We start from the raw sequence: 18,429 nt of genomic DNA on the forward strand, positions 1-18,429 counted from the left end.
TTATTCCTTTCAAATTTTTATAAAACAGTAGTCTTGCCAGAAAGCTATTGTGGATATTATTTTTATGAGAAACTTTTTGTTCTGTTTTAGTTTTCTTGGTGGAGGAGGGAGGTTATAGTGAGAAGGATTCTTTTTATGTTCTTATTCATTTATTAGCCATTTTTGTAGTTGGTCTATTTAATAGTTACAGTAATTCCAATCATATATTTCCTCTTTTTAAGGAACAAAGAAATTTACTTAATCTCATTCTTTTATCTTTCACCTCTTAAGAGTGATTCAAGTAATTTGAAAATTGTTCATTTTAATTTTGAAACCATGGAACATTTTAATAAAGTAGAATTAGATATGCCTTTTATATGATCTTGCTTAGTGTGGTGACTTTTCAATAAAAGATAAACTATCCTTTTAAAAAATTTGGCATAGGGGCTGGGGATGTGGCTCAAGCGGTAGCACGCTTGCCTGGCATGCGTGCGGCCCGGGTTCGATCCTCAGCACCACATACAAACAAAGATGTTGTGTCTGCCGATAACTAAAAAATAAATATTAAGGGCTGGGGATGTGGCTCAAGCGGTAGCGCGCTTGCCTGGCATGCGTGCGGCCCAGGTTCGATCCTCAGCACCACATACAAACAAAGATGTTATGTCCGCCAAAAACTAAAAAATAAATATTAAAATTTTAAAAATAAATAAATAAATAAATATTAAAATTCTCTCTCTCTCTCTCTCAAAAAAATAGATTAAAAATTCAACATATTTATTTAATATTGCTCTAAGCTTTTAATATATAGAAGTAGGGAGGAAAAAAAGTCCTTGCCCTCATGGGGTTTACCTTCTGGTTAATTTTTCTGAAAAAATAATATGACTCATATAATGAGTAATATAGGCCTAGAACAGTATCTTTTTAATTATTCTGTAGAAGTGATTCATTCTAAATACTATAATGGAACTATTTCTACTTTTTATTCCATATCAGTGTGCTACTTTTTGCATTTAGTAACAGATATTCTTATTTTGGAGGTTTTTTTTGTTATTTTGTTATTGTTGTTGTTGTTTAAATCAAACTTTCCATTCTTTATTTATTTATCTTTCATTTTGTGCTGATGGTTGAACCTGGGCCCTTTGTGCATCCTAGGCAAGCACTCTACCACTGAGCCACATCCCCAGACCTAAGTCATTCTTTCTATAATGCAAAGTTAATAATTTTTTCCTTTGTTATATATTTGACATTTGAATAAATATTAGATATAAATTATTGATATAATCTAACACTTGGAATTTTAAGCAAAATCTTCATCTTTGCCTTGATAAATTTTGCTGACTAAATATATTCTAATGCAGAAACATGATATTTCAATAAGTTTCTGAGTATAAATATTATAAATGTCATTATTAGTATTTATTTTTTGGCATTGCATTCTCTCTAAGGGATGTTTTTAAATAATGCTCCTGGATTTCTGATTCTATTTATAGATAAAGTATTTGTCAATATTCTAGTTAGTTTATTTTTAAGAATGATCTGCTGTGCTCCAAGTAGTTCAAGTACATTCCAGCAGCTTAATAATGTGCAAATAGAGGCAACTGGTCTTGCACCTGTTCCTCAACACACTGTGTAGTTACTAAATAACTGGGGAAAATGTTAAATGTGATATATTTTTATACTCTGTAAGTATAATCATGAGCTATTCTGACTTATGAATTAAATATCTTTATTAAGGGAATAGGACATGTTTATATGATTTTCTTCATCTATAGCAGATAATTTAGGTATAAAATGTTATTTATAAATAATGTATTTGCCGCATATTTTGATAGTAACATTAGCAAGATTGCTTTAATACTTTAGATAATAAGAAACTTATTTGCTGTCTTTGTAATTGGTCTGGTTAATAGTTATGGTAATTCTAGGCAGATATTTCCTCTTTTTAAGGCAGAAAGGAACTTACATGTGGTCTTCTTTTTTCTCCTCTTAAGAGTGATTCAGGAGCTCAAATTAAATTTAAGAAGTCTTTGTCAGTAGTTGCTTTATATAAAAATCAGAAAACTTACTGTATTTTTAAAAATACAGTAATAGCTCAGCAATAGATCCTTTGCCTAGCACGTACAAGGCTGTGGGTTTGATCCTCAGTACTACATAAAAATAAATAAAATAAAGGTATTGTGTCCATCAAAAAAAAAATTCTTAAGAATAAATAAATAAAATGTAAGTGAGCAATAGGAAAAATACCTGAAATCTGAACTCCAAATGTCAACAAAAGTTGTTAAGGTTGTAGTTTTCCAGAATTTACCTATGCCTATGAATATAATGATGTTTAAATTCATACTGGATATAATCATTGAAAGCTATGAGCCTGAGACTTGCCTTATCTTTTTAAAAATGAAGTGTAATTTTCCTTTCATGAAAAGAAATAGATATGCTACAATACTACTTTATACCTGCTATTATATCACAAAGTCTTTAATAGCAATTGCTTGCATTGGTATTTTTAATATAAGTTCACCATAATTAGTCTAGTGTTACCTGGTATATAATATGTACTTCTGATTTTAGGTGGTAAGAAAATATTTTAGGTCTTAAAAAACTTTGGATAGTATAGTAAGAAAGTTTTTACCTTTTTCAGTTTTCTTTCTGCTTATGATAACGAAAATCTGTTTGATGCTTGTCTGTCTTTAACAGTCTTTTATTTTGTCCATTTTTTTCATAGCCTTCAGCAACCTCTAACTAAAATTTCAATAATAGATTTATCATTTCTTTTATTTTCAACTTATCTCTTAAAAGAAATAACAAGTGATATTAACTTTCAATTTATGCCAGAGATTCCATCTCCTTTTAAAATAAATTTAAAGAAAATACACTGTTTAAAATATATTAAGTAAATGATAAAGTATCGATTAGACTAGAGTTTGGTACAAATTCTGATGATGACAGACAAATGATAAAGGGTAGAAAACACTGCTGTTTAAAATTTTAAGTTACTTGTAAGTTTTTCCAACTATAAATATGGCTGCAGTGAGCATTTGTATAGCTAATAGGCTAATTATCTTTTTTGTATAAAAGATAATTATAGACGATATCTTTTGTATAAAGTAGTAGAACAGAACAAGTGTGTTTGGAGCTCCTTGTTTTTGTGTATATTTTCATATAATCTTAAATCCAGAGATTATACTGTGAATGAGAGTCCCTCTATTCCCCTATTCTAGTTATAGAATAGTTATTCCCCTAACTCAGCTAATTTCCTCTTCTTTAGACTTGACATGTTCATTTCTTACCCCTCAATATTTAATAAGTTCATTCACAAGTACCTAGTTTTACAACCTTTACAACCCGAATATTCAATCCAATAGTTATTCTGAAACTGTGAAGTCATCTATATTATTATCATCATTTTAACTTGGTGATAGTTTGATCTTTTAAAGAAAGTGATCCCAAAGAAAAATTATCATTGATGTTAATGATACTTTTTTCCTGTAGCTTGCCCAGTTTCGACAAAGAAGAGCTCGATTGGATGGACAAAACCCTCATAAGAAGCCAAAAAAGAAGAAAACCTCAAGCAGTAAAAATGATGTTCATGGCTTGAATATTGATCAATCAAAGAGTGAGGAGATGTTCATAAATAGTTCTCAGGGTGTTGGATCAGCCGTGATGCCTGAATCCACAATAATGAGAACTCTAAACAATGAAGAAATGCTTAAGCATGAGCAGGTCTTTTCTGTTGATGTAAGTATTCATCCAGATTTTAAAACATTCTACCTCTAACTAGAAAGTAGTGGCAGTGAAAAGTCATTAGTATCCACCTGATGGAAGCTTGACAAAGTCATTGACTTTTTAAAATCAAGAACTGATGATTCTTTTAAAGAACTTGGACTTTTCTGATGGCATGTTAAGGATTTAGTTTTATTTAAAAGAGTTACATGAATTAGAGGAATGGTGTCTTTGATGCTTTTGGCTTACAGATGACATCTACTATATATGTAAAAGTTCTTGGTACTTTTGTATTTATAACAATGCCTTGTGATAAATTTTATATGCATTATTATAAGTCATTGTAATTCATAATGAAATGAAATTTTTAAAGATTTGGATAATTTTTACTAGTTTTTTAATAGTATTTTTGTGAATTTTCTATCATTGTTACTAACAGCAACGTCTTAGTAAAGCAGGATTTTTTTTTTTTGTAAAGTATGATATTTAGCAGGGGAAAAATGTCATAATTGTAATCATGTTTTACTTTTGTTTTAGCCGGAAAGTGAGATTTCAACCACAGCAGATGATTACACTTCGGAGGTAAGACTAACATATCCCAATTAAAAATGTCATAGATAAAATTGATATTTTTTTGAAATTATTGATTGTTGGTACTTTATTTCTTATAAATTTATATGCTTCTCTATATATTTAATATAATTTAAGTTAACATAATGTAATATAAATGGATTGAAAAACTGAAAATTATATTTTACTGCTGTATCTTTTTCCAGTCGTTAGCTAAAGTCTTAACTGTTTGAATTGCTTAATCCTTAATTATATAGCAGCCCTATTTTGGTTTTTAGGAAAGTTGAGTCTGCATTTCTAGGATCCATGACCATTTTAAGATAGCCATTTAGCACAGTAAAAATTTTATAATTAGTATGATTTTTATAGTAATGCTTTTTACAAATGTTTGAATACTAGTGTGTGTGTGTGTGTGTGTGTGTGTGTATAAATGTTTATTGGAATTAATGTTGCTGTAGTGTTGTACGTGTGTGTGTGTATGTGTGTACGTGTGTGTTACTGGGCATTGAACTCAGGGCCTTGTGCATACTAGGAAAGCACTTTGTCACCAAGCTACATTCCCAGCCCTTTTTCAGTTTTATTTTAAGATAGATTCTCACTAAGTTGTCCAGGCTATCTTTGAACTTGTGATCCTCCTGTCTCAGCTTCCTGAGAAGGGATTAACAGTGTGTATCACCATGCCTGACAATGATGATTTTTATTTTAGGTGATAAACTATAAAATAGGCATTGGTCTCTTAAGAAATACCTGCCTTCTTTATATGTTTTCAATAAGTATCACTTTGTTATCTTATTCTTTTTAGATATGATTGTCATTTCTTTGCTCCTAAATTTAGAGTACATGGAAAATTATTCTTTACTCTAAATGTTTAAGCAACTTAGTATATTTCATAAGTCTGAATTTATTGTAGGCTTCTAATAGAAAAACTATGTCCTTTTTTTTTAAGAGAGAGAGAGAGAGAATGAATATGAATCTTTTTTGTAGATGGACACAACATGATGCCTTTATTTTATTATTTTTTTTAATGTGGTGCTGAGAATCGAACCCAGGTCCTGCCCATGCTAGGCGAGCACTCTACTGCTGAGCCACAATCCCAGCTCGAAAAACTGTGTTCTTAAATTAACATATTACAGTTTTTATTTTTGTTGTTTGGATGTGGGTGTGTGTATGTTACTGGGGATTAAACCCAGGGGCGCTCTACTACTGAGCTACATTGCCAGCTGTTTTTATTTGAAACTGACTTTCTAAGTTGCTCAGGCTAGCCTTGTACTTGCAAACCAGAATTATCTCAACGTTATCCATGGTGTGGTTGACTCTGAGGACCTGCCTCTGAACATCTCCCAAGAAAATGCTCCAGCAGAGCAAAATCTTGAAAGTCATTCACAAAGATTGTTAAAATTTGCCTTGAGCTTTTTTCTGAGCTGGAACAAAATAAAGAAAACTACAGGGAAAAAAAATGTCAGAGGCATTCTCTTAAACTCTCTAAAACCTGGAAGCTCTGAGGACTCCCAATAACTACTGATGCCTTTCTGAGCTGCTTGACTATCATACCTCCCAGTCTGGAGGTGAGATCACTTTTCTGTCAAAAATGTCTGTTGCCTGAAGAAGACTCAGGTCTCATCATGATGAGAGAAAAGATCAGATAGCAACTCTGCTTTTGTGGAGTGGAGAAACAGGGCTTTCAGGTTGTGTATTGATGAGTATTGCATGCTGTAGCTTGGGGAATTTGGTGGGAAGGCCTGCAACTAACTAAAGATGAGGATGAGAAGAATGAAATGGAGAGTGAGGTGAAGTTTGAGAACTCTTCTGCAAACTTATGAAAGAAATCTTAGATAAGAAGTTGAGAATATTAGTTATGAAGGTTGTGACAATCCTCCAGTAGGCTGTCTTCAACCTGCTGCATTGTGACTAGCACTCAGGGCTGAACAGCGAACTCAGCAGATCATAACAGTCCAGGCCCTTCAAGACAACTCTACAATGGGCAACATGATGGCCAGAAAGTACTTGGAGATAGATCCTAACCAACTCATTGTGGGGCATTATAAATATGTTTAAACTGAATTAAAGGAGAACTAACTGAATATTTGCTATAGAGGTATTAGATATAACTATTATACTGGATAAATAATTTATGTAATACCGATAACATGATATTTGAAATGATCTTTGATGATATTTACACATATTCATTTTATTACACTGTTACTTCAAAATAGAAATTTTAGTGTGTACTAAAATCAGAATGTGTCATTTCTGAGTCATGAAAAACTAATTGAAATTTAGAAGTATTATAATTTGAAAATTATCACAAGTGACTTTATATCTAGAATTAGTATTCCTACATTCTTGTGGTGTTTCACCAATTACAATAATGTGTTAACAAAAGTTGTTTTTTTGCCTTCCCTTTAGCTTTATTTCTCAGAGATTATTCTTAGAATAAAAGTAGAGCAATCAAACTGATTTTTAAAAAGTCTCTTAGTTAGGACCCTCTCCCCCTTTTATTTGGCAGTTGTGGGTATTGGGCCTTGCACATGCTAGGCAGATGCTCTACAACTGGGCTACATCTTCAGTCCTAGGATTTTTACTTTTTAATGTGTCATGGCTCATACAGACTTAACCCTAACTCTAGACATTCTGACTAGTCTGTCCTACATATTTCAATGTTAACAATTTCATTCTCCTGGGTTCTATTAACATAGAATTGTGAAGGCTTAAGATATGGGCAGGAATGTGGGCAGGAATGAAGTTGGTTTTTGTACTCTTAGTGGTAAAAAGGCAATTAAATGATTAATTGATAAGAAATTAATTTCCCACTCCATAAACCCTATATACATAGTCTATCATCCTCCTTTCTCTTACTACAAAATATCTGTGCTACAGACAAGTGGTGATATGTTAAAGAAAGCCCCCACATCTGTCTGGATTGGCATGACTTGCAGTAGTACTATCCCCAGAGGAAAGTTCTTAGGGGAGTGTTCTTTACCTCTTTATTTCCCTTGGCTTGCTTACTAGCCTTTAATAAAATTTATTACCAGTAAATGGTTTTATTTGAAAATAAATAGGGCTTAATTTTAAAAATATATTTAGCTAATTTTAAGGAAGCATTTTGTAAAAGAAGATCTAGTAACTTGAAGCTTTTAGTTATCTTTCTGAAGACTAAATAGGAACTGCACTTAGAACTTCAGTTACTTAAATGAAAGTGTCTTTTGCAGTGTAAGAACTTAGATGTTTGAGGAATGATTGACATTTGATATGCCTCTTAGATACTTCAGTTAAATATAATCACCATATTTGTTTTGCTATTAAGGCATTTTCCCTAGATGCAAAAGGTACACAGTTAGTAGAAATATTATTGTTAGGTAAATAAAATTTGGTCTATCATAATATATCAGGAAATTGTTTTTATACAGGTAAATGATTGCTGTAATGTGGTGAAAACAAGAAAGCCTACCAATTTATTAATGGTACAGTATATAAAACTACTCATGATTCTAATGTTTTTTATTATTTAAAACCATTTGACTTACTAACCAAGCTTTCTCCTGTATGTAATTCTTTCTGTATGTGATTTCTAAAAGTTATTAGATCTTCTTTACTGCTTAACAAAACAAAGTTACCTCATTTTCATTATAACATGGAATTGGAAGAAAATTTGCAGATATGCTGTTTAGGTGCTTTTAAGGTAATATCACATTAATAGCAAACCAGATTGCCATAGAAGTGAACTTCAAAGTGAAGAGTGATGTTTTAAAGTGGATTTTGCTATGGAATTCAATATTCGAATTCCTCTCTCAGGAATGTTGCTAGTACTGAATTATTAAAAATATTGGATTGATTTAGGAAGAAGAATTTGGTGTCGTTGATTCTTATTCTGAACAAGGCGCACACTATAGTGAGACTCGCCTAGAGTTGATAGAAAACGAATTAGTTGGGAAACCTGAACATGAGCCCGAAGAACTGAACAGAGAACTGGAAGAAATGAGGGCCACTTATGGGACTGAAGGATTGCATCAGGTACATTTACCTTCTGTGGCTTTTGTTTGCTACTCACAAAAACAAAAACAGGAATTTTTTTTTAAATATTTATTTTTTCATTTTTTTTAGGTAGACACAATATCTTTATTTTACATTTATGTGGTGCTGAGAATCGAACCCAGTGCCTCACGCATGCTAGGCGAATGCACTACCACTTGAGCCACATCCCCAGCCCTCCAGGAAATTTTAATAATAGTTTTTGTATTTAATGAGAATTACAGGTGTTAACTTAAGATTATCTCATTCACGAGAAAAATGGGGTTCTTGCACATAGTATTAAGAATCCCATTTTACACCTAGAATTCAACTAATAGGGGTAACATGTATGTTACTTTGTTTATTTAACTTAATAAGATAGAGTAGAATAACTTTAGTGATTTCAGGACAGATGTTTTTCTAATAAGCCTGAAAGAAAATTGTGGTATAAATCACATTTTTTTAAAAATGATGACTTAAACCCATTAAGAATGTCAGCAAGTCCCTGTAAATATTCTCTGCAGTTAGAGTGACATCTCTTGTATTAAGTAATCAGTTGTGAACTCAAGAGAAAATAGGACATTAATGAGGATGACAGAATAGATTTCAGTTTCATCCTCTCCAAAAACAAGTTGGTGGTGTTGCCTGGTAACAGATTGGGGGAGCTCCCCAATATAAAGGCATTTGCTTCTAGAATTAGATATATAGAAAAGCCAGAACAAGTGAAAATTTTTTGCATGTGCACATTAATTTCTTTCAGATTGATTTGGAAATAAAACAAATTTCTTAAAGCTCATAGCTTTCAAATGTGGGAGATATCATACAAATTGTAAGAATTCCACTAATGTGTTTTGAATCTCATATTTTTTAAAAAGTTGCTTGTAATAATGATAATCAGTTTTATGTAAAATATAAGCCTAGAATGTAATTCTTTTCACTGATTTCCTTTAGTTACAAGAATTTGAAGCAGCAGTTAAACAAAGAGATGGTATTATCACACAGCTCACCGCCAATTTACAACAGGCAAGAAGGGAAAGGGATGAAACGGTGAGAGAATTTTTAGAGTTAACGGAGCAAAGTCAAAAATTGCAGATTCAATTCCAACAAGTAAGTATTACAAGTAGAACAAGACTTAACTCGATTTTTATAACAAATTTTTTAAGTTTTTCACTTTCTAGAACAAATCTGTTATAAAGCCATTTGTTTATTCGTGCTGGAAAAACTAGTGAATAAGTGTTATGTTAATCAAGAATGTAATTTATACTTCTTGGGTAGTTTCTTGCTGTTGTTTTCTTTGTACTTCTTCCCTGTCTCTATTTAAAAATTCTACAAAGTCTTATCAGGTGTATTTTTGCAGAAATTAACCTGCAGTTACACCCTACTTTTTCCAACCCTGGTATGGTTTTATGTTAATTAGGTTCTCAATTATAACTAGACTGACAACTGGATATATTCCATTTATCTTTAGTTGGAACTATAATCTAATTGCATTAAACAAAAGGGAGGAATTTAAGGTAAGAATACAGGCTTGTTTATAGAACTTAAGGGCAGAAATACAATCAGAACTCTAAGAGAAATTGGAACTAGAGTTTGAAAAGTCATCAGGAATCCAGGAAGAACTTTCAGTCCGCATTTTTCTCTGCCTGTCTTATTTCTCCTATTTTCTCAGCTTTATAATGTGAAAAGTAAATTCTTTGGCTCATTACCCAAAGTGCACATGACCTATCAGCATGTTGACAGCATGGAAACATGTTGACTGAGATCGTAAGCCTATGAAGTGAGCATAGTTTCCAGAGAACCCCTGTGGGCTGAGGGTACGATAAAGTGTCACTTCAAAATTTAATATTTTGAGGTTTCTTTCTATTTTCAAGTTACAGGCTAGTGAAACTCTACGAAACAGCACTCACAGTAACACAGCTGCAGATTTACTGCAAGCCAAACAACAGATTCTCACTCATCAACAACAGCTTGAAGAACAAGACCATCTATTAGAAGATTATCAAAAAAAGAAAGAAGACTTCAAAATGCAAATTAATTTCTTACAGGAGAAAATTAAAGTATATGAAATGGTATGTGTATCTTAAGGAAGTCAACCTACTTGTAGCAGCTTTGTAATTAACTTTAAAGTTTTTAATGGAGGTGTTTATCTTTTTTTATGCATATGCACCACAAAATTTCATAATTGAGACAAACTCTTTGAGTATATAAAATATTTCAAAAGCATTGAGAATTTCTTAGTAATAGTTTTAAAGATGATACTACTCATTACTCTGCTCCTTTTTTTTTAATTGGTTGTTCAAAACATTACAAAACTCTTGACATATCATATTTTATACATTAGATTCAAGTGGGTTATGAACTCCCATTTTTACCCCAAATACAGATTGCAGAATCACATCGGTCACACATCCACATTTTTACATAATGCCATATTAGTAACTGTTGTATTCTACTACCTTTCCTATCCTCCACTATCCCCCCTCCCCTCCCCTCCCCTCCCATCTTCTCTCTCTACCCCATCTACTGTAATTCATTTCTCTCCTTGTTTTTTTTTTTTTTTTTCCCATTCCCCTCATAACCTCTTATATGTAATTTTGTATAACAATGAGGGTCTCCTTCAATTTCCATGCAATTTCCCTTCTCTCTACCTTTCCCTCCCACCTCATGTCTCTGTTTAATGTTAATCTTTTCCTCCTGCTCTTCCTCCCTACTCTGTTCTTAGTTGCTCTCATTATATCAAAGAAGACATTTGGCATTTGTTTTTTAGGGATTGGCTAGCTTCACTTAGCATAATCTGCTGCCGCAGTCTGGCTGGGCACAATCAGGAGCCACTTGTCAAAAGAAACTAACTTTATTTTTAGAACCACACACGCCAAACAAAACAGCCTCTCAGGAAAAACCCTCAGAGCCTCAACTGCCACCACCGGCTTTCCACAAGCCTCAACCTCCCACACAAGCTTCTCTCCACCTCCCACAATCCTCCTGCTCTTGAGGCCGATTGGCTGGGTCACATGGGCAGAGCCAAAAAAGTCCCCCAATGAGCAGCTCCGTGGTCTGAAAGGGCAGGGAAACAGCCCAATGAGCATCACCGCAGAGGAGCCAATCAGCTAGATGTTGCTGGGGCCGCTGTGAGCCAATCATCAGCTGGCAGCTGGAAGTTTGCTGGGGCCCCTTCGGCTGTGGCTCTCAACAATCTGCTCTAGTGCCATCCATTTCCCTGCAAATTCCATGATTTTGTCATTTTTTAGTGCTGTGTAATACTCCATTGTGTATAAATGCCACATTTTTTTTATCCATTCATCTATTGAAGGGCATCTGGGTTGGTTCCACAGTCTAGCTATTGTGAATTGTGCTGCTATGAACATAGATGTGGCAGTATCCCTGTAGTACGCTCTTTTAAGGTCTTCAGGGAATAGTCCGAGAAGGGCAATAGTCCTTAAAAGTGATCTGCCTATGTTAAACTGAAGTCTCAGGAGAATCTATTTTTATAACTAGGATTTCTATCCTTTTTCCCCCAACTAAATGTATTTCTTCTTATTTTAGCTATGATTATAAAATTCTGAAAAAGAAATTTTGTAAATTTAAACTAGAAAAAAATGTGGTTGATTCTTTTTATTCACTTGAGTTATATTCCAGTTTGGGGGAATTATTTAGTCAATAAGTGCTCCTGGTAGGAAATGTATCACATGGATTGTAATCTTTAATCTTAAAAACAATTCATGCTAGTAGATTCCATTTTTTTGTTTGTTTGTTTTTTTTTTTGAGAAGTTGAAGTTTAGATGTGATTTGCCTGAAGCTGCCCCATTAACAGGTGCCAGAGTTGAAATTCTGAGCTCCTTGCACTACACTGCACTCTGATCCTTGCCATCTCTGTCCTCTTTTTTGCTCTATGAGAGCTGAAACAAGGCAGTGTGATCACCATGTTTGAATGTAGCTGAACATCATTTTACAGTAACTCAAATTTCTTGCCATCACTCTGTGTGTGTCTACAAATGTCTATGAAAGCACCATTGGTATGGATTTGTGGGTTTCAAATAAATTTGAGCAAGTAAGCAAATACAGAATTTGTGAATAATGAAGATGGAGAATACATATAATACAGCATATTTTATAAACTTAGAAGATTCTACAGGAAGTTGAGAAATTACCAAGACAAGAGTATTGTTTGGATAACAAAAGCGTTAACTAGCACTTATTAAATACTTACTCTATAACAGGCAGAATTCAAAGCCTCTTACACATATTAATGCATTGAATCATCACTACTACCCTATGAGATAAGGGTACCTTTATCATTTACATTTTACAAATGATGGTACCAAGACAACTCAAGATGAAGGAAATAATCCAGGTGCAGAAGTGATGTATTGATAGAGCCAGATTTCAAAGCTCAGTTATCTGACTCCAGAGACTCCTCTTTGAAAAATAGGAAATGTACAAATTAAAATTATGAGAAGGGCATGCTTTTCAACTAAGGTAATTTAAAGATTATGCAAGTGTTTACAGAATACCTATTCTGTAGTAACCCTTGCAAAAGATATATGATGAACCTTAAGATGTCCCCTTTCTTCACTGAACCCATGGAGAGGTGTGGCATGTACACAAGTTACCACAAAATAAAAAGTAAGTGCAGGTAACAAGTGTTATGAATGTTTTGACGAGGTCTGCTTTATGAGGAAAAGATTCAGGGTAGACATCAGCAGAGAGGTAATATTTGAGTTAGATCTATAAATTGGAATAATGTGTTATTTATATTTTGTTTACCCATAAATTGGTATAATATATGGAACATAATATATGGAACAGCTCAGCTATTCAATACCTATTTGGTAATCAAGAGAATTGTTTATGAATTCATGACAAATAGAGATAGGCAGGATATTCTTTGTGGGGTGTGGAGTGGGCATAAAGACCCAGGCTGAAATGTTGAAAATGTATAGGGAGCAAAAAATAATTTACTTCGAAAGCAATAGGCTTTGGCAGTGTCTTTCTGGAGAGTAAGCGTAGAAAGGCAATCGAGGCCTAGGTTGAAAGTGCCCGGATCTAGGATTTTATTATTTCTTATTGTCACTAGGCAGTATAATTTCAGATTATCTAAAATTTATGTAATTCATTTTTGTAATGAAAATAAACTGTTTATTTGTTTTATTTTTATTTTTATTTAAACTGTTTATTTGAATGTTAGCAATAATACTTTTATTGTTCTTATTATTATATTTTAATTTCTCAGTTTTCAAAAAATTTAATCCCTTTGAGAAGTAGTTCTGTCAGACTGATAGTCAAAGGCTCATTATCCTAATCCTCCAAACCTCCTGTGTTATAGTAGTCACAAACAGGAAGTATATTATTCCCCACTCTTTCAGGTGTAGTTCTAAAAATAGAGGATTACATCCTTTTCTGAAGGGCTGTCAGTTTTGTAACATAGAACAAGTGATTTAAAACCATGTAATTTGAAAAAAGCTAAACAAAGAAAACGGTGAATTTGTGGTGTTTAATAGTTGAATGAAGAATTATGGTTAGTTATTTATTAATCATATTAGGTGTTGGACAGTGTTGAATTAAGTTATTTTCTTTTATGAGGAGTGTTCCTTTCATCTTATAGAAAATCAGGAAATAAAATTATAACAGATTTTTATATCAATGTTAACATTTTTCAAAACTAGTTGTTATTTAACAGTTTAGCTAAAATTGACCATCATGAACTGATTTTACTTTTTTAAAAATTTTTTTAGTTGTAGATGGACACGATATCTTTATGGATTCATTTATTTTTATGTGGTGCTGAGAATTGAACCCAGTGCCTCATACATCTCGTGAGGCAAACACTCTCCCTCTGAGACCCAGCCCCAGTCCTGATTTTACATTTTATATAGGTTCCAAATGATTTATAAATTTCTTTCTAGTATATGAATATATTTGTATAAAGCTCAGTAAAAATAAAATACCTTAATTATTTTAGCCTCAAACACGTTCTGGGAGATAGAGAAAATTTATCTTTATTGTACAGACAGAAATAACAGGATTAACAGATTAAACTAATTTACTATTGTTGCATTCTAGTGTAGAAATTAAGAAGGCTCAGCACTTGGTAATAACATATGATGTAATTGGAAAAGGAATATGTGACACTAAGACAACAGCTCATAGTCTCACTCAAGAGGCTGCACAAGATAACCTTGGTTTATGTAGTGCAAAATTTGGCCTTTATTTGTTGGGCTCAGAAGTCATATTTTTTTTCTTGAGCTATATCAGAGGTGAATTAGTTCAAGAGGTTAATGTTTAAGTCTAAATATAAGACTGTGAATTTACAATAAGAAATAATTATCACAAATTTCAGATTTTAAGCTCATTGGATTTTATTTTCTTTCTATGGACAGATGAATTTTAAAAGCCAGGTAATAATTTAAAAAATTGTTTATTAAGTATTAGATGAAAAGGGTGTTGGAGGAATCAGATGTTCAGTGGCATGAGGTTGAGATAACCTGTTACATCCATCTCAGAGTAGTAATGTTCATGTCTGTAGACTAAACTTCTTAAATGCTCCTCGCTGTAACTCCCAACATTGTTTTCTGCATTAAGTATGGTTTTTCGAGAGGGATCAGACTTCTCAAAGGTTGACGGTGCGTTGGTCTTCTTCCAAGAACTATACTCAATTGATCAATGCCTACATTTTCTTAGTACATTCATTCAAGGCGCCTAGAAGTCCTGTTTGGCAAGGACTCGTGTCTCCTTAAGATAACTTTACTTCCTTACCTATATTTTCATCAGTTATATGGATTTCACTTATTTCCTTGGCTTTGGGAAAACAGCTCTTAACTGTTTAATGAATATGCGTTAATATGTCTTGTCTTAGCCTAATCTCCAGTTCCAAAATTGAGTCTCCAGATAGGAACTGGGGAAAATTATCTGATGGTCTTTTATATTTCTGTTTGAACTGTGGGTCTAAGCCCAAGTTGGTATGCCGTAAATATACAGTAGTGGTCTTAGGTGTCACTTGATGTTCAGTCACTTAAGCATTGCATATCCCTAAATTTCTGATTCACTTAAAACCCCAGGAATGAAGTTAAGGAAGACTTAAAGGAATCCACTTTAGTTCTTGTTGTTTTTCTCATTTTATAGCACTTGTCCATGAAATACCTTCAAATCACTAGAATCCAGGGGAGGACTGGTATTTATTTTTTTTGTTTCTTCTGAGAATCCAGGGGAGGACCGGTTTTTATATTTTTGTGTCTTCTGAGAGTGTCTAGAGAGTATGTAGTATTATAACTACCCATCAGAAATGCTTAATATTTAGAATGTTGACCAGTTAATAAGAAAAATGAAAATGTGATAGTTTATATAGATATTTTAGTCAGACTGGTTTTTGTTTTGTTTTGCTTTTTTGGTGGTGCTAGAGATCAAACCCAAGGCCTCACACATGCTAGGCAAATTAGATTGCATTTTTAAATTTAAATATTTAATCACAGCACAATGTAAGAGAAATTTCTTTCCAAGAAGGGTAAAACTGTTATATTGTTTGCTCATATGTACTGTCAGGTAGATAAGTCCTAGTCTCCTTGTACTGGGAAAAACGGGGGGTAGGCCCAACAGTTGCTTTTTATAGAATTATATAAAAAGGAGACACCCATAAGAAGTTGCCAGAAGCTAAAAATGTCATTCTTATATTTTTCATTTTCTTTTCTTTTTAAAGGAACAAGATGAAGTAGAAAAGTCAAATAAAAAAGAATTACAGGAAAAGGAGACAATCATCCAGGCGTTAAATATAAGAATAATAGAAGAAGAAAAAAAGAATCTTGAGCTAAAAGATCAAGTCACAGCCACTGAAAAATTAATGAGAGAATTACAAGAACAAATTGCAAGTATGAAATTAGAGCTGGCTAATTCTAAGCAAAAAGAAAAACAATGTTCTGAAGAAATAAAACAGTTTATGGGTACAGTTGAAGACCTTCAGAAAAGACATCATTACACAGATAGCCAGTTTGAATCTGATGTACAGAGAATGGTGGAACAAGAAATGCAGAAAAGATTAGAACAACTCCAAGCAGAGATGGATGAAATGTATGGGCAACAGATAGTACAGATGAAACAAGAGTTAATAAAGCAACACATGTCACAGATAGAGGAACTTAAAGCACAACATAAGGAGGAAATTGAGAGTGTTTTAAAATCACATTTAAATATTACAATTAATGAAGATCAAATAAAGTTAATGAACGTGGCAATAAATGAACTGAATATGAAATTACAAGATACTAACGCTCAAAAGGAAAAACTCCAAGAAGAACTAGGAATAGTTTCAGGAGAAAAATCTACTCTGCAGAGACGACTTGATGACCTTTTTGAAGAATTGAACTTTTTAAGGGACCAAATTCAGAGAGCTAGAATGATAATAGCTGAACAAGAAAGTCAACTGAATGAAGCACATAAGTCCCTTAGTACAGTGGAAGCTTTAAAAGCTGAGATTGTTCTGGCATCTGAATCTAGGAAAGAACTAGAGTTAAAACATGAAGCAGAAGTTACAAATTACAAGATAAAACTTGAAATGTTGGAAAAAGAAAAAAATGCTGTATTAGACAGAATGGCTGAATCACAAGAAGCTGAATTAGAGAGGCTGAGAACACAGCTTCTATTTAGTCATGAAGAAGAACTTTCAAAACTAAAAGAAGATTTAGAAGTTGAACATCGAATAAATATTGAAAAACTTAAAGATAGCTTAGGCATTCACTATAAGCAGCAGATATATGGCTTACAAAATGAAATGAGTCAAAAGATAGAAACAATGCAATTTGAAAAAGACAATTTGATAACTAAGCAGAATCAGTTGGTTTTGGAAATTTCAAAACTAAAAGATTTACAGAAGTCCATCATGGATTCAAAATCAGAAGAAATGACCCTTCAGATGCATGAACTCCAAGAGGAAATTGAAATATTAAGACAAGAAAAAAAAGAAAAAGGTACGCTTGAACAAGAAGTTCAGGAATTACAACTTAAAATTGAATTATTGGAGAAAGAAATAAAGGAAAAAGAGGATGACCTTAAAGAAAAGTTTTCACAACTTGAAGCAGAAAATAACATTCTTAAAAATGAGAAAAAAGCTATTGAGGACATGTTGAAAATTTATGTTCCTGCTGAACAAGAAGAAAAAATGATTTTCATTGACTCCAGCAAGTCCATATCCAAAGATTGTAGCTGGCAAAAAGAAATGGAAATGCTTACAAAAGAGAATGAGGCCCTCAAGCAACAGTGTATTCAGCTAAATGAAGAAATTGAAAAGCAAAGAAGTACATTTTCATTTGCTGAAAAAAATTTTGAAGTTAACTATCAAGAGTTACAGGAGGAGTATACTTGCCTTCTCAAGGTAAAAGATGATTTAGAAGACAGTAAAAACAAACAAGAATTAGAGTATAAAAGTAAACTTAAAGCACTTAATGAAGAGCTTCATTTACAAAGAATAAATCCAGCTACAATCAAAGTGAAAAGTGCCATGCTTGATACTGACAAAGCTTTTGTCGCAGAGCCATTAGAAATCTGTGAAGTTGTTGAGAAAGATACAACAGAACTTATGGAAAAACTTGAGGTAACCAAGCGAGAAAAGCTAGAATTGTCAGAGAAACTGTCTGATCTCTCTGAACAATTAAAACAGAAACATGGTGAGGTTAATTTTCTCAGTGAAGAAGTCAAATCTTTAAAGCAAGAAAAAGAGAAAATTCTATTAAGATGTCAAGAGCTAGAACTCCTAATTAACCATCATAGAGCAGAAAATATAAACATGTGTGATGTTCATTTAAGCTCTTTACAAGATGGAATAGTAACTATTATAAGCAAGGATTCTCAAGGATCATTATCTAATGTAGGTGAAGATTTTGGAGAAGAATCAAAAACAGTAGTGGAAGAGAAAATTTCTTTTGAAAATGTGGCTATTAGAAGAGAAAGCAAGCAAGAACAGTTATTTTCACCATCAGTAACAAATGAATCCTCACCTGGGACAGATCAATCAAGTGAAAATGATAAACTCCATCAGGAACTTTATGTACTTAAATCAGAACAGGTATGTTTACTTATTTACATATGGTATAGCATAGTGAAAATGTACATTTCATGCTAAAAAGAGTTTTCACCTTCTTAAAACAAATTCATAAAAGAGAATGA

The 18,429-nt window shown here is 32.9% G+C and overlaps 1 protein-coding gene across 9 annotated transcripts in view; it reads left to right on the top strand.

Annotated features, from left to right (window-relative positions):
• Window positions 1-18,429, top strand: part of Akap9 (A-kinase anchoring protein 9) — a 138,348-nt gene that overhangs the window by 16,604 nt on the left and 103,315 nt on the right. For 7 of the 9 annotated variants that reach the window (XM_071612189.1, XM_071612191.1, XM_071612217.1 and 4 more), the window contains exons 2-8: window positions 3,469-3,714; window positions 4,237-4,281; window positions 7,680-7,733; window positions 8,110-8,283; window positions 9,232-9,387; window positions 10,152-10,349; window positions 15,971-18,328. In XM_071612189.1, coding sequence (XP_071468290.1) covers window positions 3,469-3,714; window positions 4,237-4,281; window positions 7,680-7,733; window positions 8,110-8,283; window positions 9,232-9,387; window positions 10,152-10,349; window positions 15,971-18,328 — 3,231 coding nt within the window. The remainder of the gene's footprint in view (window positions 1-3,468; window positions 3,715-4,236; window positions 4,282-7,679; window positions 7,734-8,109; window positions 8,284-9,231; window positions 9,388-10,151; window positions 10,350-15,970; window positions 18,329-18,429) is intronic. The other 2 variants (XM_071612204.1, XM_071612195.1) reach the window with 2 other exon arrangements.

Source organism: Marmota flaviventris, chromosome 1 (assembly GCF_047511675.1).
Source record: "Marmota flaviventris isolate mMarFla1 chromosome 1, mMarFla1.hap1, whole genome shotgun sequence".
Taxonomy (NCBI): Eukaryota; Metazoa; Chordata; class Mammalia; order Rodentia; family Sciuridae; genus Marmota; species Marmota flaviventris.